This window comes from Xyrauchen texanus, chromosome 10, assembly GCF_025860055.1.
Source record: "Xyrauchen texanus isolate HMW12.3.18 chromosome 10, RBS_HiC_50CHRs, whole genome shotgun sequence".
Taxonomy (NCBI): Eukaryota; Metazoa; Chordata; class Actinopteri; order Cypriniformes; family Catostomidae; genus Xyrauchen; species Xyrauchen texanus.
Genome location: NC_068285.1, coordinates 25,949,215 through 25,968,537, shown reverse-complemented (window position 1 = coordinate 25,968,537; position 19,323 = coordinate 25,949,215). Strand labels below are relative to the sequence as shown.

Sequence of the window (19,323 nt, the reverse complement as noted above, 5' to 3'; positions counted from 1 at the left end):
ACAGAGGTCAAACGTTTCCTGTCATTTTTCACCAGGTTTGCACACACTGCAGGAGGGATTTTGGCCCACTCCTCCACACAGATCTTCTCTAGATCAGTCAGGTTTCTGGGCTGTCGCTGAGAAACACGGAGTTTGAGCTCCCTCCAAAGATTCTCTATTGGGTTTAGGTCTGGAGACTGGCTAGGCCACGCCAGAACCTTGATATGCTTCTTACAGAGCCACTCCTTGGTTATCCTGGCTGTGTGCTTCGGGTCATTGTCATGTTGGAAGACCCAGCCTCGACCCATCTTCAATGATCTAACTGAGGGAAGGAGGTTGTTCCCCAAAATCTCGTAATACATGGCCCGGTCATCCTCTCCTTAATACAGTGCAGTCAGCCCTGTCCCATGTGCAGAAAAACACCCCCAAAGCATGATGCTACCACCCCCATGCTTCACAGTAGGGATGGTGTTCTTGGGATGGTACTCATCATTCTTCTTCCTCCAAACACGGTTAGTGGAATTATGACCAAAAAGTTCTATTTTGGTCTCATCTGACCACATGACTTTCTCCCATGACTCCTCTGGATCATCCAAATGGTCATTGGCAAACTTAAGACCGGCCTTGACATGTGCTGGTTTAAGCAGGGGAACCTTCCGTGCCATGCATGATTTCAAACCATGACGTCTTGGTGTAATACCAACAGTAACCTTGGAAACGGTGGTCCCAGCTCTTTTCAGGTCATTGACCAGCTCCTCCCGTGTAGATCTGGGCTGATTTCTCACCTTTCTTAGGATCATTGAGACCCCACGAGGTGAGATCTTGCATGGAGCCCCAGTCTGAGGGAGATTGACAGTCATGTTTATCTTCTTCCATTTTCTAATGATTGCTCCAACAGTGGAACTTTTTTCACCAAGCTGCTTGGCGATTTCCCCACAGCCCTTTCCAGCCTTGTGGAGGTGTACAATTTTGTCTCTAGTGTCTTTGGACAGCTCTTTGGTCTTGGCCATGTTAGTAATTGGATTCTTACTGATTGTATGGGGTGGACAGGTGTCTTTATGCAGCTAACGACCTCAAACAGGTGCATCTAATTTAGGATAATAAATGGAGTGGAGGTGGACATTTTAAAGGCAGACTAACAGGTCTTTGAGGGTCAGAATTCTAGCTGATAGACAGGTGTTCTAATACTTATTTGCAGCTGTATCATACAAATAAATAGTTAAAAAATCATACATTGTGATTTCTGGATTTTTTTTTTTTTAGATTATGTCTCTCACAGTGGACATGCACCTACGATGACAATTTCAGACCCCTCCATGATTTCCAAGTGGGAGAACTTGCAAAACAGCAGGGTGTTCAAATACTTATTTTCCTCACTGTATGTTCCTCAGTGTAACCCAGATTTTTTTAAAGGAAAGTGTGGACGAGTCGAAATTATTTAAACACCTTTACAGCTCAAAAAATACACAATTCTATTCCCTCAGTGAAATCAGCTGGTTGTGAAGTTATTACCTCGGCCATTGATATTAATAATGCTATCTTGATCTTTATAGTGCCATGTTTTTGTCTACTGATGAAGACATTGGAAACTTTGTGGAACCATTAGATCGCCCTAAACTGACTTCTGAGCAAAGAAAATCTTTTGATTCTGAGATAGCCTTGGAGGAGCTTGACGAGGTAATTAAGGCCTTTCCGATAGGCATGGCTCTGATGCCAGATGGTTTTGCCACTGATTGTTTTTAGATTTTAAGCTACAGAACTGGCTCCACTTTTGTTAGATGTTTATACAGAATCACCAAAGAATGGAAAGCTTCCCCCATTCATGACACAAGCCCGGATCAGTCTGATTCTAAAAAGGACAAATATCCAAGCAAGTGTAAGAGTTACCATTCAATTTCCTTGATCAGCTAGACGTAAAAATTTTGGCTAACCGATTAAGTAAAGTTATGACATCTCATATACACTCTTAGAGTTTTTATTGTTGTTGTTTTGGCTGCATCTTTGATGAGAAAAATAAATTATGCTTTTTACTGATCAATTTTATCTAATATGGTTTTACAGAAAATGCTGAAAATATGGCAAGGCTGTACCACAGTGAAATTTAACTTATGCATTTGCTCATTGATTCACTTAGGTTTTAGGAGTTCCAAGAGTATAAATGCATTAATTTATTAAAAATATATAAAACATAAAATGTATATAATTCTTAAGAAAAAGAAAAGAAAAAGTTTTTGGAACATTTTCCATTATGGTACAAAGATTTTTTTTATCTTTATTATTGTCAATAGAAATGTAATGTCAGAAAGTCAAGTGGAATTTTTTTTTTATCCCCACTATTACAATTGGGTTTCAGTGATTCACACTTGAACTTGAAGTTGCAGTTTTGCAAATGCTAATGAATTTTTTATTTTGGGGTTCATTTAAACATACAAGGGACAGTAGAGCTGCGCTGGTGGAATAGCTTTAATGACATGGTAACTCACGATTGGTCACTTGCTCACTCAGTCATTCTAATACTGATTTTGCAGCACCACAAAGGAAAAATAAACCGTTACCATGCAGCACTGTTTCACAATGAGAACTGTTCAGCCCAATGGTGGAAAAAAGCAGCAAATCAGAGAATAAAGAAGTACACACAGTTTACTATGAAATTTAAATCTTACATTTACTGTGCAACTAACCTGTGCTTTTAAGATTATATCAATCCAGATTTTTTGCTTTTAGCTGGTGAGGACTTGTTTTACATGAGCAGACCTATAGAAAGTAAGGCAAAGTCCCTGGTAAAGCACAGAGAGCTGCTTGGAGAAAGTTACCAACTGAAACTAGGGCACTAAATGATTCTCTCTGCTGCTTAGAAAAAGCACAAAGCAAAGTGATCTCACTTTAGATATATGTTTATTAAATGAAGCTCAGTATCTAGATTTAATGGCCTATAATCAGCCATCCAATGTTTCATACTGCCTGTCATCCTTCCAGCTCACCGAGCACGAGAAAACACAAGAACCTGTTCTGAGTCCTGAATGATCCTGCCTGCCGAGCAGCCCCACATGGTTCTCATCCACCTCTCTGAGTGACGATGCTTTGAACCAATGCTCACACGCATCCTTAGTCAATGAGTTGCATCTGGAGGAAGACATATTGAGATTTTTCAATGAGAAGGATTCAAGAGAGTGCACATTTAAATGACTTTTGAGAAATTAACTGTGGTTCAGAAGTTCTGAAGTGCTTGCCCCTAAATAGATGTGTTCAAACAGAATACATGTTCCTTTGATATTTATCACAAACCATATTTATATTATCTAGTTACTTCTGCTGTTTCGAAGCAATGAATGCTGCGGAAGAAGACATGAAATAGCATGTTCTGTTGGCCAGACAATGCTTGTTTGGGAAATCTGGTCTCACATATTCTTCTGAGTGATTCACTGCTGGCTGCATCATACCAACTATTCCGACTCTGATGTTTGGAGTTATCTCCTTTAATGTGTGCGCAGTCTTCTCCATTGGGAAACTCTCCTCCATTTCCTTCCCAGTTATCTGGTTCCCATTTAATCCAGAAATTAAAAGAAATTATGTTATCTTTTCAAAACTTGTCAAAAGTATTTGTTTTTAAAGTGCTTACATTTTAAATACCGTTAATCATTATAAAGTTCTGTGTTGTGTACCCATAACAACTGACCCTCTTTCATATCTGTCAGGCCAATCCAGAATGATTCTTTATATGTGTAGTTTAACATGCTCATCAGGAATTCCTTAAAGGACAAACCGTTGATGTGTTATTTTTCAAAGGAATCTAATTGTCCATTAAAAAATGTTTCCAAATATATTTCATTATATTCATAAATTTTGCACATTAATAATGCAGACAAACCTGCTCCTCTCTGCGGTTTATAATTGCCAGATGTCCTCCACATGAGATGCATTCATCACAACACTGAGTCCAGTTCAGTTTGTTTGTAGACAAGAGGTAACATTTTTCAGCCTTATACTCCCAGTCTTCTGGACATGCTGAAACACATTTGACACAGGATGTTAACTTGTTTCAACCACAAGCACTTTCAGATGGTGACTAATAACAGAATAAGACATCATTACATGTTATTCAGAGCTTTGGACAGATTTTATAAATCACACACTATAAATATGATAAAGAATCAGAAACAGATAGTTGCAGTAAAGTAAGATATTTTAATAAGTTGAAGAAACTATTTATAATGATTTGTGACACAAACACACTCTCACAAACAAACAAGCGCGCACACACAAACACATTGTCTCTCTCACACACACACACTCGCTCACACACACTCTCTCACACACACACACACTCTCACACACACACACACTCTCTCACACACACACACTCTCTCTCACACACTCTCTCTCACACACACACACTCTCTCTCTCTCTCTCTCACACACACACACTCTCTCACACACACACTCTCTCTCTCTCTCACACACACACTCGCTCACACACTCTCTCACACACACACACACTCTCACACACACACACACACACACTCCTCTCTCTCTCTCTCTCTCTCTCTCTCTCTCTCTCTCTCTCACACACACACACACCTAGCTAACGTTAGCTGGCTACGATTTCAGTACAGTAATATCAAAGATCCTTGCTCCATCTCAATTATCTGGTAATATTCTATTCACAAAATACAACCAATAGTACGGCAATGTTAAAACTTACTTGTGAAAAGTAATCCCCCGGGCCCTATTTGCGATGGTCCGCCGATTAGAACAGGAAAATGCTCCACAGTGCTCTGTCATCTTAACTGCTGCCGCGCAACGAAACTAGGAGTACGACCGGTTTAAGATGGCGGCCGTATTTCTTAGTGCGCAGCGGCCAAAATCTAGTCTCTTTATGTATGGGCAGAACCATAGATATGATGAATGTATGATGAATTTTGTGGTTATTGTGGTTTTACTACAAATACCGTCGTTTAACTATGATTACTCAGGTTTCCCATGGATCCTTAAAAAGTTTTGGTTTTCCAAAATGTAAGGTCATAAAAAGTCTTAAATATAATTTAAATAGGTCTTCAATTTGGAGGCAGAAAGGCCTCCAAATTTCACTATGAAGCTGCGTCCTTCATAGTGAAAATGCGGCACCTCCCCATCACAGGAAGGAAATATGAAAAACATTTAATAAATGCTAACAATTTTAAAAACAATTGGCAGATTAATTGCCTTTTTCAACACATTATCATATCAGCGAAATCCAATATTGGTCGACCTCTAATTTGTATTTATTGATATAATGGTAAATAAACCAATTTTAAAGTGTGGAAAACATGTCTGGAGTATTTTTAACTTACATTATAGCCAGAGACCATTTAGCAGAGACGGGCCACTTCTTTTTAAATGAATGGGAGAAACTGGAACGCCCAAGGAGCTCTGAGCGCACGACTGTCAATGGATTTAGAAAGGATGTCCCAAGCCGGGAAAATTGCATGTTTCAGTGTAATATGAGGTAAAGTAGTACAATGTATGATACCAGTATTATCAAATTTTATTGCTCATTTGAAATATGTTCTTTGATAATCTTGACCAACTATTTTTGAGATTTCCTATCTATTCAAGTAGATAGATGCTGCACTGGCATAACTGGAAATAGCCTCCGAGAGCATTCCATAGATTTCTGACAGTGGACTTGCTAGAAAACTTTGATATAGCTACCCTGTTTTACTGATAAGCAAAGTTAAGGCTATGTTGAATGTGTGTCCCTGCCTGTATAAGTAAGATTATGTGATACTTGATTTATTTTGAGATTGCATGGGTTTGTTTTTATTTGGGGATACAGAATTAATTTGATTTGTTCAGGTCTTACAAAATGTCTTAAAGGGGACCTAATATGCAAAATTCACTTTTACATGATGTTTGAACATAAATGTGTGTTGGCATGTTTACACAACCACCCTAATAATGATAAAAATCCACCCAGTCCTTTTTTTTTATTTTTTTTTTTTTATCCCCTTTAATTATAACAAGCCGTTTGCAGATTCTGTACAAAGTGATGTCACTTTGTAGAGGTCTTGCCCACGACTGTTGACGGACTTGTTTCTTTGTTAGTGTGTGTTGTTTCATTATAGCGCACAGCGAACGTTGTAACAGTATTTGTGTGTGTGTTTCTCATCCATCGTTGCAAAACTGCTGAAAAAACTCTACAACAAATAAATACATTTATCAAATAACCATTCTGAAACTTCCTGGTTCATTCTCAAATTTGTTACTTCTGATGGAGTTTCTCCCTCATCATTGTCTGACTCCGGTTCAAACATATAGGGCTGGATTTTTCACCACTATTTTTGCTGTAAGTCATATTGCTAATAATGTCTAGTTATCCGAAGCAGAGATGTCAAAATTTTGCACTATTCTGGATAGGGGGCGGGGAGCACCAGCTCATTTGCATTTAAAGAAACAATTTTTTTTTGGCCATTTTCAACATGGTATTATACGTGATCTGTAGGGCATTTTGAGCTGAAGCTTCAGACACATTCTGGGTACACCGAACATTTAAATTACATCTTGTGAAAAGGGGCATAATAGGTGCCCTTTAAGAACTCCTCAACCCTGTTACTGTTGTAAAACCATTGCTTTACTGTAGTAGTTACTAGGATAGTTCCATGTTTTGTTTTTTTGGGCAGAAAAATGTATTGGTAATATTGTAGACTGTAGGAACCATATTGGCAGTAACCATGTTTTTTCTGTGGTAATATTGTAGACAGTAGTAACCAATACTTTTTGTCGGTAATTATAGTTTTACTGTATATTGTAATATTGTAGTAGCCATGAATGTAGTATACAGAATACAGTATACTATAATTCATAAGTATTTTTGTTGTCACACACATATACACAAGGCATAGGCAGTGAAATAAATGGCTCCATAGATTTATTCTTTGTAAAGATGTCTAAATAAGAGTCTTTCTGATCTATAGACAATCTATATATTGTATGTAATTGTTTATTTTGTTTTGTTTCAGCAAAAAAAAATGATCAGCAACAAAATGGGCTCACTTCACCATTTCATCCCTCCTGTATCAGATACTGCAAAGCAGATCATACCCTGCTCATCTTCAAGCCTTCTTCAAGGCAGAGATTCGAGTCAAAAGCATGAGAACCTGCAACCATCTGTTAGATTTATACCAAGGACTACACATTTATAAAGCAGGAAAAGAAAATCGGAGGAAAGTACATTAATTCTGAATGAAATTAACAAAAATGAGCCAATGATTGGTCCAAAACTACCAGAACTTTCCAAAATGGACATGGAGGATAATTAATTAAATGTAACTGCCAATTTAATCCGTCAAACAATGACACAGGTTAGTTTCTTAGTTTTATTTGCATTATGCACAGATTTTCTGTTCCCCAGAGGTTGACCATTTTTATACTTTTTCTTAGGTCGCATCTGTACCAGTGATCAATCCTGTACAAGGGAAGACCACTACTGCAAAGCCACGCAGAAGAATTTAAAACCACAATCCTGATAACATTGAATAATATTTTGCATATTTATTTCCATTTAAGCCACAAATATAGTTTGATAAACCATTCCCATTTCATGTAAATTATGTGTTTCAGTGTTCTTTTGGTTCTTGGAATGCATGTTGCTCGAATGCCTGTTTGCTCTGCAAAACAGATAGAGTAACCGTTTAGGGCCTAGCTAGCCTTCAAAATGATAATACATTTTACATCCACAAATAGTTGCTTGTGTTTGTACCTTGGCATCTGGAAGGCAATTGCCAAAAGCCTCAAGTAGAAGGTTTTCATTTCTTACAGTCTTCTCAAAATCAGCATAAGAAACTTTCCCATCATGATCATAATCCTGAACAAAATTATTTGCATTGCATTAATAGGTAATGGTGGTATAATATGGACCTTATTCATAGTTGCGACATTTGATTTTTGATCAGAACAAAAACAAGGCTATGACGGATAGACTTACAGTCTCTTTAGAGGGATTTGGATCATTGTGCTGTAGAGATATTGCAAAAAACATCTTTCCAAAAATAAAAATGTCAGCAGCCATAAAACTCAGGAAACTTGAGTTTTGAATATCAGATGAGATCTAGGACCTTTACACAGCTTTACACAGTACATGCCATCGAAGAGACAAGTTTGTACCTCAGAGCCTCGTTTTAACTCTAGTTAACAATCAAATATGGTGCTACTGTTAACAAGGTCTATTACTATTGTGAAATAAAATGCATATAGAAATACCAGTTTCTTCAAGGCAATCTCTACAAGATCCTTTACACCCTCATCTGGATCCTCTTCTGTTGGTTGCCTAATAAGGCTATCTTTCAGCATATGAAACATCTCCTCACGTGAGATGTATCCATCCCCATTTAGGTCGTACACATTGAAACAGTCTTGGCATATACAGAAAACACAGTACATTAGGTAACCATCATGATCATCGATTAAAGGAGTATTCCAGGTTCAATACAAGTTAAGCTCAATCAGTAGCATTTGTGGCATAATATTGATTAATACAAAAATGTATTCATCTCTCCTTTTCTTTAAAAAGAGCACAAATCTGGGATACAGTGAGGCACATACAATGGAAGTGAAAGGGGGAATGTTAAAATACCATTTCAAAAGTAAAGCCACAAGACATAAACAAAATGTGTGTAAACATGATAATAGTGTGATAAATCACTTACTAACCTGTTCTGTGTAAAAATATAGCCAATTTTACAACTTTGTTGCCACGATGATGTATTATCAAATAACCCTAAAATGACAACTTAAATGACTTTGTAGGTCACATAATACTTGAGTTTTTAAATAATTATTAATGTAAGTGTATTTATAAAATAATAAGCTTCAAGTTTTTGCCTTTAAACCCCCCCAAACTTGGCCACATTCACTTCCATTGTAAGTGCCTCACTGTAACTCGAACTTTGCTTCTCTTTTTATTAAAGTCAAAGAGTCCAAATCAATTTTTGTGGGAATAAACATTGTCACAAATGCTGTCCATTGAGATTAACTTGTATTGAACCCAGAATATTCCTTTAAATATAGAGAACTTACATTTAATTTTTTCTTCCAACGTCCCTCGTAGGAAGACAGACAGTCCTTCAACCCACTCATTGACACTTACATAGCTGTCATTGTCTTTGTCAAATGCACGAAAAACTGAAAGCGCAAACACTTAATATAGAAAATACAGTGTCTACAGTGATTTTAGCTTTATTGTTATCATCATCATATGTTAATATAATTATATTTGCCACACCACCAAGTAGGGAAGACCTGGAGAAGTTGTCACAGGTCTATTCCAGTGTTTTTTGTTGTTGTTTTTTTTAAGTATTCTGTATCAGCCAATAGTGGGGAATGTTTTCTCACTATATGGGGTAAGTTGTCACAATGGAACCTGCCACCAGCCTATCATTGGCTTTACATATAAATTTAAATAGAGAAACAGTTACAAAACCAATAACAATTCATGAAAAATTAGTGTTTTGTCCTCCACACTTGTAATTCATTTTAAATACGTAACTTGCCCCGACCTGAAGTTAATGAAAAAAGTCCTGAGAGCACTTAATCCTTTTGGTTAAAATCTGCCTTCATTACACTGTATATTACTATTTATTAGGCTATATTGATTAGAATCGCACCTCTATCCATCATCATATCGTCAGTCATCCCAAATGTGTTGTGCAGCAAATTTCGAAACTTGACTCGGTCCAGTCCATGACCTCCTCTTCTCTGCTCCTGCTCTCCCAGCAGACCGTCGAACAGTCTTATTAGAAACTCCGCCTCTGTTTTATTGACTACAGCATGATCAGTGTTAACCTGCGTGTCAGATGACTGACTCTAAAACAGTGAAACCTCACTGATGTTATTACTCACCATAGAAAGAAAGTTTAAATGTATTTACTATAACGTCTACCTTTAAAATGAAGGACTTTCTTAAAACAATATTTATGTCCACTGTCACACCAAACTTGAATAGACGTTAAAAAACAAATATACAAAAAAATGGTTTTAGATACCTACAATGTTTGATTTGTCTGCATAACATTTCAGCCAGGTTTTGAATGATCTTTCTGTTCATTGCCGACATGTCTTGCATGTTTTAACGCGCACTCAACACAGCCTTTGCGTATGATGTTGCTATGGTATCGTGTGATGAGGGCGGGGCAATGTAATGAGCACAATGATGGACGATACCAACGTTTTAAGGCAAGTCAGTCCACTCGGCGGCCGTCTTTGGAACGCTCCTGGACAGGCCGGTGTTGTGCCGAAATTGGAATCCCTGCCAGAATCTGAGTGCCCCTCGCGTGCACGCGCATTACGTCAGTTGACGAGACAGTGGTGCAGCGAGTTTAAAACTCTTCCGTCTAAAAAGCGTTTATAATCAATCTTTAGGCTTGTTTGAGATGAGCAAAATCTGCGCAGAACCGATCACCGGTGATCAGCGCGTAATGCATGCCGGTTAGAAATGTGTCCGAGAGCAGTCCGCCTTGCTCTGATGTCATGCTGACGTATGTCAAAAAACACTCGCGAGCGCAAGGCGCACGTGTCGGATTCTGCAGTCGCGCGCAGTTGCTCTCCACCGACTGCGCTGATCAAAAGCATGATGGGAAACGACTTGCTGACGACACAACTTAATGCTCATTGGCTGCGATTGTCAGCTGAGATTTTTTTTCCCTTAATTCTAAGAAGTCCATTACCTATAGCCTAGTACTATTTACTTTTTCTATAGTACTTTATTAGTAATTAGTACATGTGCTTTATTTATCCTTTTATTTTTATTTTCTTGGTTTTAAGTCCTGTTTGTTGTAATTTTCTCTTTATTGTATTGTATGCTTGTGTTAATTTTGTACATTGACATTTTTGTACCACATTATTCCATTAAATAAATTAGTCAAGCCATCAATACATGCATACATACATCTAATGTGACGGTTTTACAATTAGGCCTCATGTTTGTGTGTTTTTATCTGATATCTTTATCTGGGTATGTCTTATTCCTGGAGTGCAGTAAACCCACACATGCATGCTAATTTCTTAATTTAGAATGTGTTTTTGTTTCATATTATTTTTGAATAATAATTAGCTGTACACACTTTTCCTAATCATTAAACATGAAATTCAAACTTACATTAAGGTGACAAACAATTGTGTAATATATTTATATAGAATATTTTTCATGTAAAAAGGGATAGTTCACCCAAATATTTTTTTTTCTTTGGGTAAACTATCCCTTAAGTAGGATACACATCATTAGGTTAATCAGCTGTGCCATATCCCACTCTGAAATGTTTAACCCATAATTAGGGATAACAATGTAAACAGCATCTGTATGCTCAACATTTCTCATTATGGCTTTGATTATAAGAGGCACCCACAAAGTTAACAATTGTAGCAAGATGGAGAATGTGTTATTAACACTATCAGACTCCCAGGGAGCAATAACATTAACAGTAAGCAAAGAAATTGCTGAGACAATAAAGAATGGTGAGGAAAAAAAAAAATAAAATTTGGATGCTTGATGATGGAATTAATTTTATTTTATTGAATTAAATTCCTTTTACAGATAAAAAATATGCAGCATATATAATGCAACAAGTGAGAAATGCAGAACAGAAACAAGGTAAGGCATTTTAAGTAATGAGCACTGTTCACTTTCGGTGATTCTCCTCATCATAACCATCTTCGTGTAAAAACAGTGGTATTTCAATTGCATCCACTTCGTCTGCGATAAAGAACGCGAACGCGATCTCTTCCATTGCTGACGTTTGCAGTCCACAACACAGCGAGATTCAGGAAGTGTCCGGCTTGCCTGCACTTTTTTCACTCCTCCCCTCACTGCAGCCGCCTACTCTCACCTACATTTCAGGCGAGGCAAGGCGCATCTCAAACAAGCCTTTTTTCCACACAATTAACCAAAAGGCAACGTAGTAATTTATAAACTCGCTGCACCACTGTCAACTGACGTAATGCGCGTGCAGGCGAGGGGCACTCAGATTCTGGCAGGGATTCCAATTTCGGCACAACACCTGTTAGCAATTTTCTATGTAGCTAAACAAGCGGCATCCTACCTTCTTGAATAGGGAAAGACCAAAATCTCAAATATATTTGGACAAGATTACGATTAAAGCACATATTTAAAATAAGCAGTGAAATCTGACAACAATGGTATCATAAATTGTGCTTCTTTAGCTCATGTCACGCAAAAAAAAACAAAACCCGGCTATTTTCAGGGTGGTTCAGCTAATGGGTATGCCCGTTCTCGAGTTGACTGAAAGATGATAGGCTTGTTTGAGATGCGCCTTGCCTCGCCTGAAATGTAGGTGAGAGTAGGCGGCTGCAGTGAGGGGAGGAGTGAAAAAAGTGCAGGCAAGCCGGACACTTCCTGAATCTCGCTGTGTTGTGGACTGCAAACGTCAGCAATGGAAGAGATCGCGTTCGCGTTCTTTATCGCAGACGAAGTGGATGCAATTGAAATACCACTGTTTTTACACAAAGATGGTTATGATGAGGAGAATCACCGAAAGTGAACAGTGCTCATTACTTAAAATGCCTTACCTTGTTTCTGTTCTGCATTTCTCACTTGTTGCATTATATATGCTGCATATTTTTTTATCTGTAAAAGGAATTTAAATCAATAAAATAAAATTAATTCCATCATCAAGCATCCAAATTTGTTTTTTTTTTCCTCACCATTCTTTATTGTCTCAGCAATTTCTTTGCTTACTGTTAATGTTATTGCTCCCTGGGAGTCTGATAGTGTTAATAACACATTCTCCATCTTGCTACAATTGTTAACTTTGTGGGTGCCTCTTATAATCAAAGCCATAATGAGAAATGTTGAGCATACAGATGCTGTTTACATTGTTATCCCTAATTATGGGTTAAACATTTCAGAGTGGGATATGGCACAGCTGATTAACCTAATGATGTGTATCCTACTTAAGGGATAGTTTACCCAAAGAAAAAAAAATATTTGGGTGAACTATCCCTTTTTACATGAAAAATATTCTATATAAATATATTACACAATTGTTTGTCACCTTAATGTAAGTTTGAATTTCATGTTTAATGATTAGGAAAAGTGTGTACAGCTAATTATTATTCAAAAATAATATGAAACAAAAACACATTCTAAATTAAGAAATTAGCATGCATGTGTGGGTTTACTGCACTCCAGGAATAAGACATACCCAGATAAAGATATCAGATAAAAACACACAAACATGAGGCCTAATTGTAAAACCGTCACATTAGATGTATGTATGCATGTATTGATGGCTTGACTAATTTATTTAATGGAATAATGTGGTACAAAAACGTCAATGTACAAAATTAACACAAGCATACAATACAATAAAGAGAAAATTACAACAAACAGGACTTAAAACCAAGAAAATAACAATAAAATGATAAATAAAGCACATGTACTAATTACTAATAAAGTACTATAGAAAAAGTAAATAGTATTAGGCTATAGGTAATGGACTTCTTAGAATTAAGGGAAAAAAAATATCAGCTGACAATCGCAGCCAATGAGCATTAAGTTGTGTCGTCAGCAAGTCGTTTCCCATCATGCTTTTGATCAGCGCAGTCGGTGGAGCGCAACTGCGCGCGACTGCAGAATCTGACACGTGCGCCTTGCGCTCGCGAGTGTTTTTTGACATACGTCAGCATGACATCAGAGCAAGGCGGACTGCTCTCGGACACATTTCTAACCGGCAGGCATTACGCGCTGATCACCGGTGATCGGTTCTGCGCAGATTTTGCTCATCTCAAACAAGCCTGATGTCTGTATCTAAAAGGTGATTGGCTGTTTTACGTGTTTCTACATCCGTTGGTCGTTCTAATCGCTCCCATTTATTTAATACCAGTGGTCCGTCTCGGGTTGAGAAGTATCTGGCAATACCACTTTCTTTTTAATCCAAGTACAATGAAGGCAAATAGCCTTATCACAGATAATAATAACACTACGAATACTTCTATTCATTCTATTGTTTTTTTTTTTTTTTAATAATTGGCAATTTTTGGCATTTATTATTTACAAACAGTTTTTAGCATTTTTATTTTTGTAACTGTTAAGCCTTGTTTACTCTGTGATAATGTGCTACAGGTATACCTCTTTGTAATGTATGTGCCAGGAATGGAGTTTGTGCCACTGGAGCCAGTGGAGTTTTTGGTGCCCCCCTAGGGTAAAATGTTGAAATAGGGACTAGGTGCACTATGCAGACTGCATAATGTTGGTATAGGGAGCAGCAGAACCAGTCAGTAATACCATACTGAAGATGAATAATACCAAGAAATGTATTCATATGGTCCCTTTCCAAATCCTTCACAGTTTTAATATATATGTGTGTGTGTGTGTATATATATATATATATATATATATATATATATATATATATATATATATATATATATATATATATTATATATATATATATAATTGTTGTGTATTTCTATATATACTTATATTTTCTATTCACTTTTTATTTTTATTCTATTTTGTATTTTTGCTGTATTGTTGTGCACTAGAAGCTCCTGTCACCAAGACAAATTCCTTGTATGTGTAAGCATACTTCACAATAAAGTTCATTCGGATTCTCATTCTGGTATTGATTCGATACGGGACACATAATTTCATATATAAATATGGGACAATCCCGTATTTTATGGGATGAGTGACAACCCTACTTGGAGGTCTAATTCATTCAAAGTGTGGATGCTGACATTTTTTGTTTATTGGGAAAAATTGATGGATGAAATTGATGAAAATCAGATACATGTACATTCACAAATATAAACAACTGTTTATTAAATTATTTGGGAACAACTTGAACTTAGTTCCATAAATTTGTTTTTGTGATATTATTCATTTAGGCTTAGGGTAATGGCGAAGCTGGAAAGGCTTGTGCAATTTGAGAATCACTGGTAAAAGGTGAACTGAAGTCACAGGGATGTTCACTCTCCTTACAACATTGGCCCTACAAAAGATAAAAAGTACAGCTTAAGAAATGAGTAAACTCAAAAATCTAGGAACATACGTATGTTGCATAAGATTTACTTGATATATGGGCCTTATTAAATATATTGATTTAGTTCAATTTCATCATTAGGCAAAACAATAAATACTTAAAAAAATAAATAAATAATAATTTCCTGAAGGGATAGAACAGATACTAAAGCAACATACAGTCTGGTTTACCACTGCAGCACCCCCACTGGCCAGTTCTAGTCTTGCAGCACAACTTCTCTGCGGGGCAGTAGACATCTCCATCACAGTGTACAACCTCATCCTGGTTCTTCCATTCAAGAACCTGTTCCAGGAGCATAGAATGCAAAAATAAGTTTCAGAAAGTGTTTTATTTATCACTCTCTATTGGTCACATAGGCCTAAACCACTTTAAAAGCATCAAGCAAGAACCTGTTAAAGGAATATCCCAGATCTTGTACAAGTTAGCGCTGTGGCATGCTCTTGATCTCAACAGAAAATTATGTTCTAAATGTAAAAAACTACCACAAATCGCACTTATGTAATGCAGTTACAGTGGAAGTCATTGCACTTAAGATAAACTATAAAATACACACTTTCCAAAGGTATAACCTAGAGACTACTTGTGTTAACAGGATTGTTTACTAACCTTGTCTGTGCAATGTTATATCCAGTTTTTCAACTCCTGTCATGACCAAACTGTCTCATTATTCATGTAAAGATTACAAAAAGGGACTGTTTATTGAGAAAAATCTACCCAGATGAATTTCATCAGTAACGGATAACTAGAAGTTCATCCAGTTTGAACAGTAGTCCCACCACTAAAAGAAGGATTTGGATTATATGATTTTAGAGCTCAAATAACAAAAAATATTTTTGCAGTAGAATAATTTTTTTTTTACAGACAAATGAGCTGCAAATTTCAGCTTTTTAGCCCTTTGGAATGCCTGCCGCCATATACTTCCACTGAAAGTCCATTAGCCTACTTTAAACACAAAACTTTGTTTTTTATTATTTACAAATTTAAGGACAAGTTGAAATTATTACACTTGTTTTGAACCTGTAATATTCCTTTACATTTTTGCTCTTGGCAAGTATTCAACCCCTTTTTTATTTTGCATTATTCCCATAATAATCATCAAAAGTCCTATGACTTCTTTATTGTTACTGCATTTTTTTATTATTATTATTATTTGACAGATATTCAGACCTCTTTTATGCTGCCTTATACTGTCACAAATGGTTATTCAAAGTCACATGACATTGTTCTCAATTATAAGTGAACTGAATGCGTTGCTGTTGCTCAAGATATTTTACCACCCACAGGAACAAATCCAGCTGACTACAATAACTATAAGACATATGACATGCAGCGGGTGTGAGTTAGTGAGCAATAAATAGTACAGAATCTAAAATATTTCATCATTATACAGCATAAATTTGTTTGGCATTTTTAAAAAGTCATGAAACTTGTACTGTTTATTTCCTAGTTTAACTTAAAAAATCACAGATTTTCAATGTAGTATCAGACTTTTGGACTCCTGTCAAAGTATTTAAGCACTACAGTGTGTAGATACTACAGTACAGTAGGTACTGCTGACGCACAAAGAATGAGAGGTTGTATTAGTCTTTGGAGTCATAGACATGAGCACTGGCACACACCTGAATTTTCTGGATTGCTTTGGTGGCAGGCTGGGGAGAAGAGGACGGCAGTCTCAGCCAGCCCCTCAAACAGTGGGTTGATGTAGAATCGCAGGTATAACCGTGCATACAGCAATGAACACCATCCCTGCAGCACTGACCCTGAGGAGCGTGGAGAAAAAAAAAAACCCAATGTTTTAACCGTGAACTTAAAGCATAAAATAGTTAAACATTTTACTGTCAATCACTTACCATCGCGTACGGACAGCAGAACCACTGCCCATAAGGACTACGACAGCATGTTGTGAAATCAGGGCACGCAGTGGTGGCATCACAGTACACTAATGAGGGAGAGGCATCAGACTCTACTAGGTTTGAGAGATCAGTCATTGGCTCATCTGCAGCTACAAGCGCTGCCAAGAGTAACATCAATACTGGAACCATCTGAAAGTTAAAATGGGGAAAAAACAGGCAAAGAAATGAAATCTTCCGCTGTCTCTGCAGCTTAATAACAAAACTATCACAAACAGAAAACAAATGACAGTAAATATGTCATTTATTTGGGTCTTTAATATGTTTTTGCCAAATAAAGATCACGTTTAAAATGGGGGAAACATTTTATCATTACCAAATAACTTTATTATGTATAGATTTGATTCTTTGTACCCTTGTCCCACACCAAGACTTTCAATCTTAAACTGTGACAATAATCATTTGATTTTGTTTAAAACTGATGAGCTACAAGAGAAATAATTACAAAGCATTTGAAAATCTATTGTGGAAATATTTCTTATAATTTTAAATGTATAATATTTATAATGTAAATACATTTATAATATAGTCTTCATCCCCCCACCCCACCCTGTGTCATTTACACCAACACATATTTTTGTACCTAATATATTTTTTACTTGAACAGTTAGCATACTTGTTTACCAATAAAGAACCATGTCAGTGAAGATCATGCTTGATATAAAATTTGAGTAATGTGATGTGTAAAGAAAATAAAGAAAAATCAAAAATATTTTTTGTTGTGCATGATATCCAATCAAGCTGTCGGTTTTGTCAAAAAGTGTGAACATTTATTTAAGTGTATTTAATTGTGTGTATCCTATTGTTTATCAATTAATTGCTTGCTAAGAAATTAGCATAAGCAACAAAGAGTTTCAAAAAATGTTCCACCACAATGCATGCCATTAAACAACACAGCGTTTTAGATTTTGGAAAATGAAACGGTGGTTGAAATGTCCATGACTTTCAAAAATAATTTCAGAATGATTCTGTGATGCATGTATGTCCACTGTGATTAATAGACAAATTCAAAAAGTGCGGGTGTAAAAAGTGTTTTTAAGTGAGTTTGTTTTCTAAAAGTCCACAATTGAAGAAACATACATTTCTACATTTCCATCATCTATAGATGATATCACTTTTAATGTGATAAAGTGTACTACAGTCAATAATAGAACAACTGACATTTTGTCGATTTACCTTGTTTAGGTGTATCTGCTCTCGTGTGGCTCAGGTTTTCCTGCTGTCTGTTGTGTCCCAGTTCTGCTGTATCATGTTATATTCATTCACAGGGCACCTCCCACTGGAAGAACAGGAAGTTTATGCTCAGTTCATGTTTTATCATGACATTTAGATACCACTTTATGAGCATCTAAACATGCGGAAGTCTTTCTATGTGTAAGTTCAAGTATGCATGGTTTGTATAGTGTTTGTATATGTTGTTTGCATAGAAGTGGTGAGGTGGGCGATTGGGGTGTGTGAAGTAGAAGTTGTATGAGCAGGTTTTAGAAGTATGAGCATGGGTGAGGGAGGGAAACAACTTTACACAGAAAGAGATACTAAGCGAACACGCATATTGTTTATGTCTTGTGGCTATACTTTTGAAACAGTGAGTATTTTGACGTTTAAGGATAGGCCCCCATTCACTTCCATTGTAAGTGCCTCAATGTAACTCAGAGTTTTGCTTTTTTAAGAAGAAAAGTATGGACAAGTCAAAATTTATATTTATGGAAATCAATATTATTTCACAAATGCTGTCGATGGAGCTTAACTTGTATTGAACGCGGGATATAATAGAGTATTAAAACAGAATTCAAACTTTCACCTGAAAATGGAAATTTTGCCATTATTTACTCACCTTCATGTTGTTCCCAAACCCAAATGACACAAAAGGCAGAATGTTAGTGACAGACAACATTGACTTTCATATGTTAGGAAATATTTTTTTGTTTTACTTTGGAAAAAGTGATACAGAAAGAAAGTTATACAGGTTTGGAGCAACATGAGGGTAACAGATTTTTCATTTTTGAGGGGATTTAAGCAGTAAAGAAAAATAATTAAATAAAATACATCCTAAAAATGATAAAAATCATTTGAAATTTGAAAAACACTCAAATCACTTCATTGTATCTTGCTGAAGAGGATGACAGAGTTGCATTACAATTATACCCAAATAAGGTCACACAAATGAACATTTTAAAATAAAGTTCATGCTTACTGATATTGCATTATTTGGAAAACTTTTATAAATCTACCATATTTCAACACTACAACTTTAACTTCTCTTTTTCAGTGTGAAGTAATTTAAATACATTAACACATGATTTGTTTCTCCCTTGAGGTTGTCAGCATTTCACTTGTTAAATTAAAGGATAAACTGGATCCAAATGCAAATACAATTCTGCCAATTACCAGTTTTTAAA

General features: G+C 36.4%; 3 protein-coding genes across 4 annotated transcripts; all 3 read right to left on the bottom strand.

Annotated features, from left to right (window-relative positions):
* Window positions 1–2,668: 2,668 nt before the first annotated feature.
* illr4 (immune-related, lectin-like receptor 4) lies at window positions 2,669–6,489 on the bottom strand. Its single transcript, XM_052135297.1, is given in 5 exon segments — window positions 2,669–3,102; window positions 3,287–3,533; window positions 3,607–3,728; window positions 3,848–3,984; window positions 6,450–6,489. Coding segments are annotated over 5 exon segments (564 nt in total). The 3' UTR covers window positions 2,669–3,084.
* A 789-nt stretch (window positions 6,490–7,278) lies between these two features.
* clxn (calaxin) lies at window positions 7,279–10,668 on the bottom strand. Of its 2 annotated transcripts, XM_052136673.1 has the most exons (6): window positions 10,003–10,668; window positions 9,621–9,776; window positions 9,034–9,138; window positions 8,218–8,369; window positions 7,718–7,822; window positions 7,279–7,625 (listed from the first exon to the last, which is right to left on the bottom strand). In XM_052136673.1, exons 1-6 carry the CDS (start codon window positions 10,076–10,078, stop codon window positions 7,575–7,577), a joined length of 645 nt encoding a protein of 214 aa, XP_051992633.1. In that variant the 5' UTR covers window positions 10,079–10,668; the 3' UTR covers window positions 7,279–7,574. The 2 variants fall into 2 exon arrangements, with proteins under 2 accessions (XP_051992633.1, XP_051992634.1); XM_052136674.1 differs by lacking the exon at window positions 9,034–9,138.
* A 4,009-nt stretch (window positions 10,669–14,677) lies between these two features.
* On the bottom strand, window positions 14,678–18,238 carry LOC127650903 (progranulin-like). Its single transcript, XM_052136547.1, has 5 exons — window positions 18,101–18,238; window positions 16,865–17,056; window positions 16,634–16,774; window positions 15,173–15,296; window positions 14,678–14,963 (listed from the first exon to the last, which is right to left on the bottom strand). Exons 2-5 carry the CDS (start codon window positions 17,054–17,056, stop codon window positions 14,950–14,952), a joined length of 471 nt encoding a protein of 156 aa, XP_051992507.1. The 5' UTR covers window positions 18,101–18,238; the 3' UTR covers window positions 14,678–14,949.
* Between the last annotated feature and the right edge of the window lie 1,085 nt (window positions 18,239–19,323).

Excerpts from the sequence above, each read along its gene's own strand:
- clxn (XM_052136673.1), bottom strand. The coding sequence starts at position 10,078 with ATGCAAGACATGTCGGCAATGAACAGAAAGATCATTCAAAACCTGGCT. Across the intron at positions 9,777-10,002 it reads ATGCAGACAAATCAAACATT|TCAATAAAACAGAGGCGGAG; the intron begins GTAGGTATCTAA and ends ATCATGCTGTAG. Across the intron at positions 9,139-9,620 it reads CGATATGATGATGGATAGAG|TTTTTCGTGCATTTGACAAA; the intron begins GTGCGATTCTAA and ends TTGCGCTTTCAG.
- LOC127650903 (XM_052136547.1), bottom strand. The coding sequence starts at position 17,056 with ATGGTTCCAGTATTGATGTTACTCTTGGCAGCGCTTGTAGCTGCAGAT. Across the intron at positions 16,775-16,864 it reads TCTGCTGTCCGTACGCGATG|GGTCAGTGCTGCAGGGATGG; the intron begins GTAAGTGATTGA and ends CACGCTCCTCAG. Across the intron at positions 15,297-16,633 it reads AAGCAATCCAGAAAATTCAG|GTTCTTGAATGGAAGAACCA; the intron begins GTGTGTGCCAGT and ends CTCCTGGAACAG.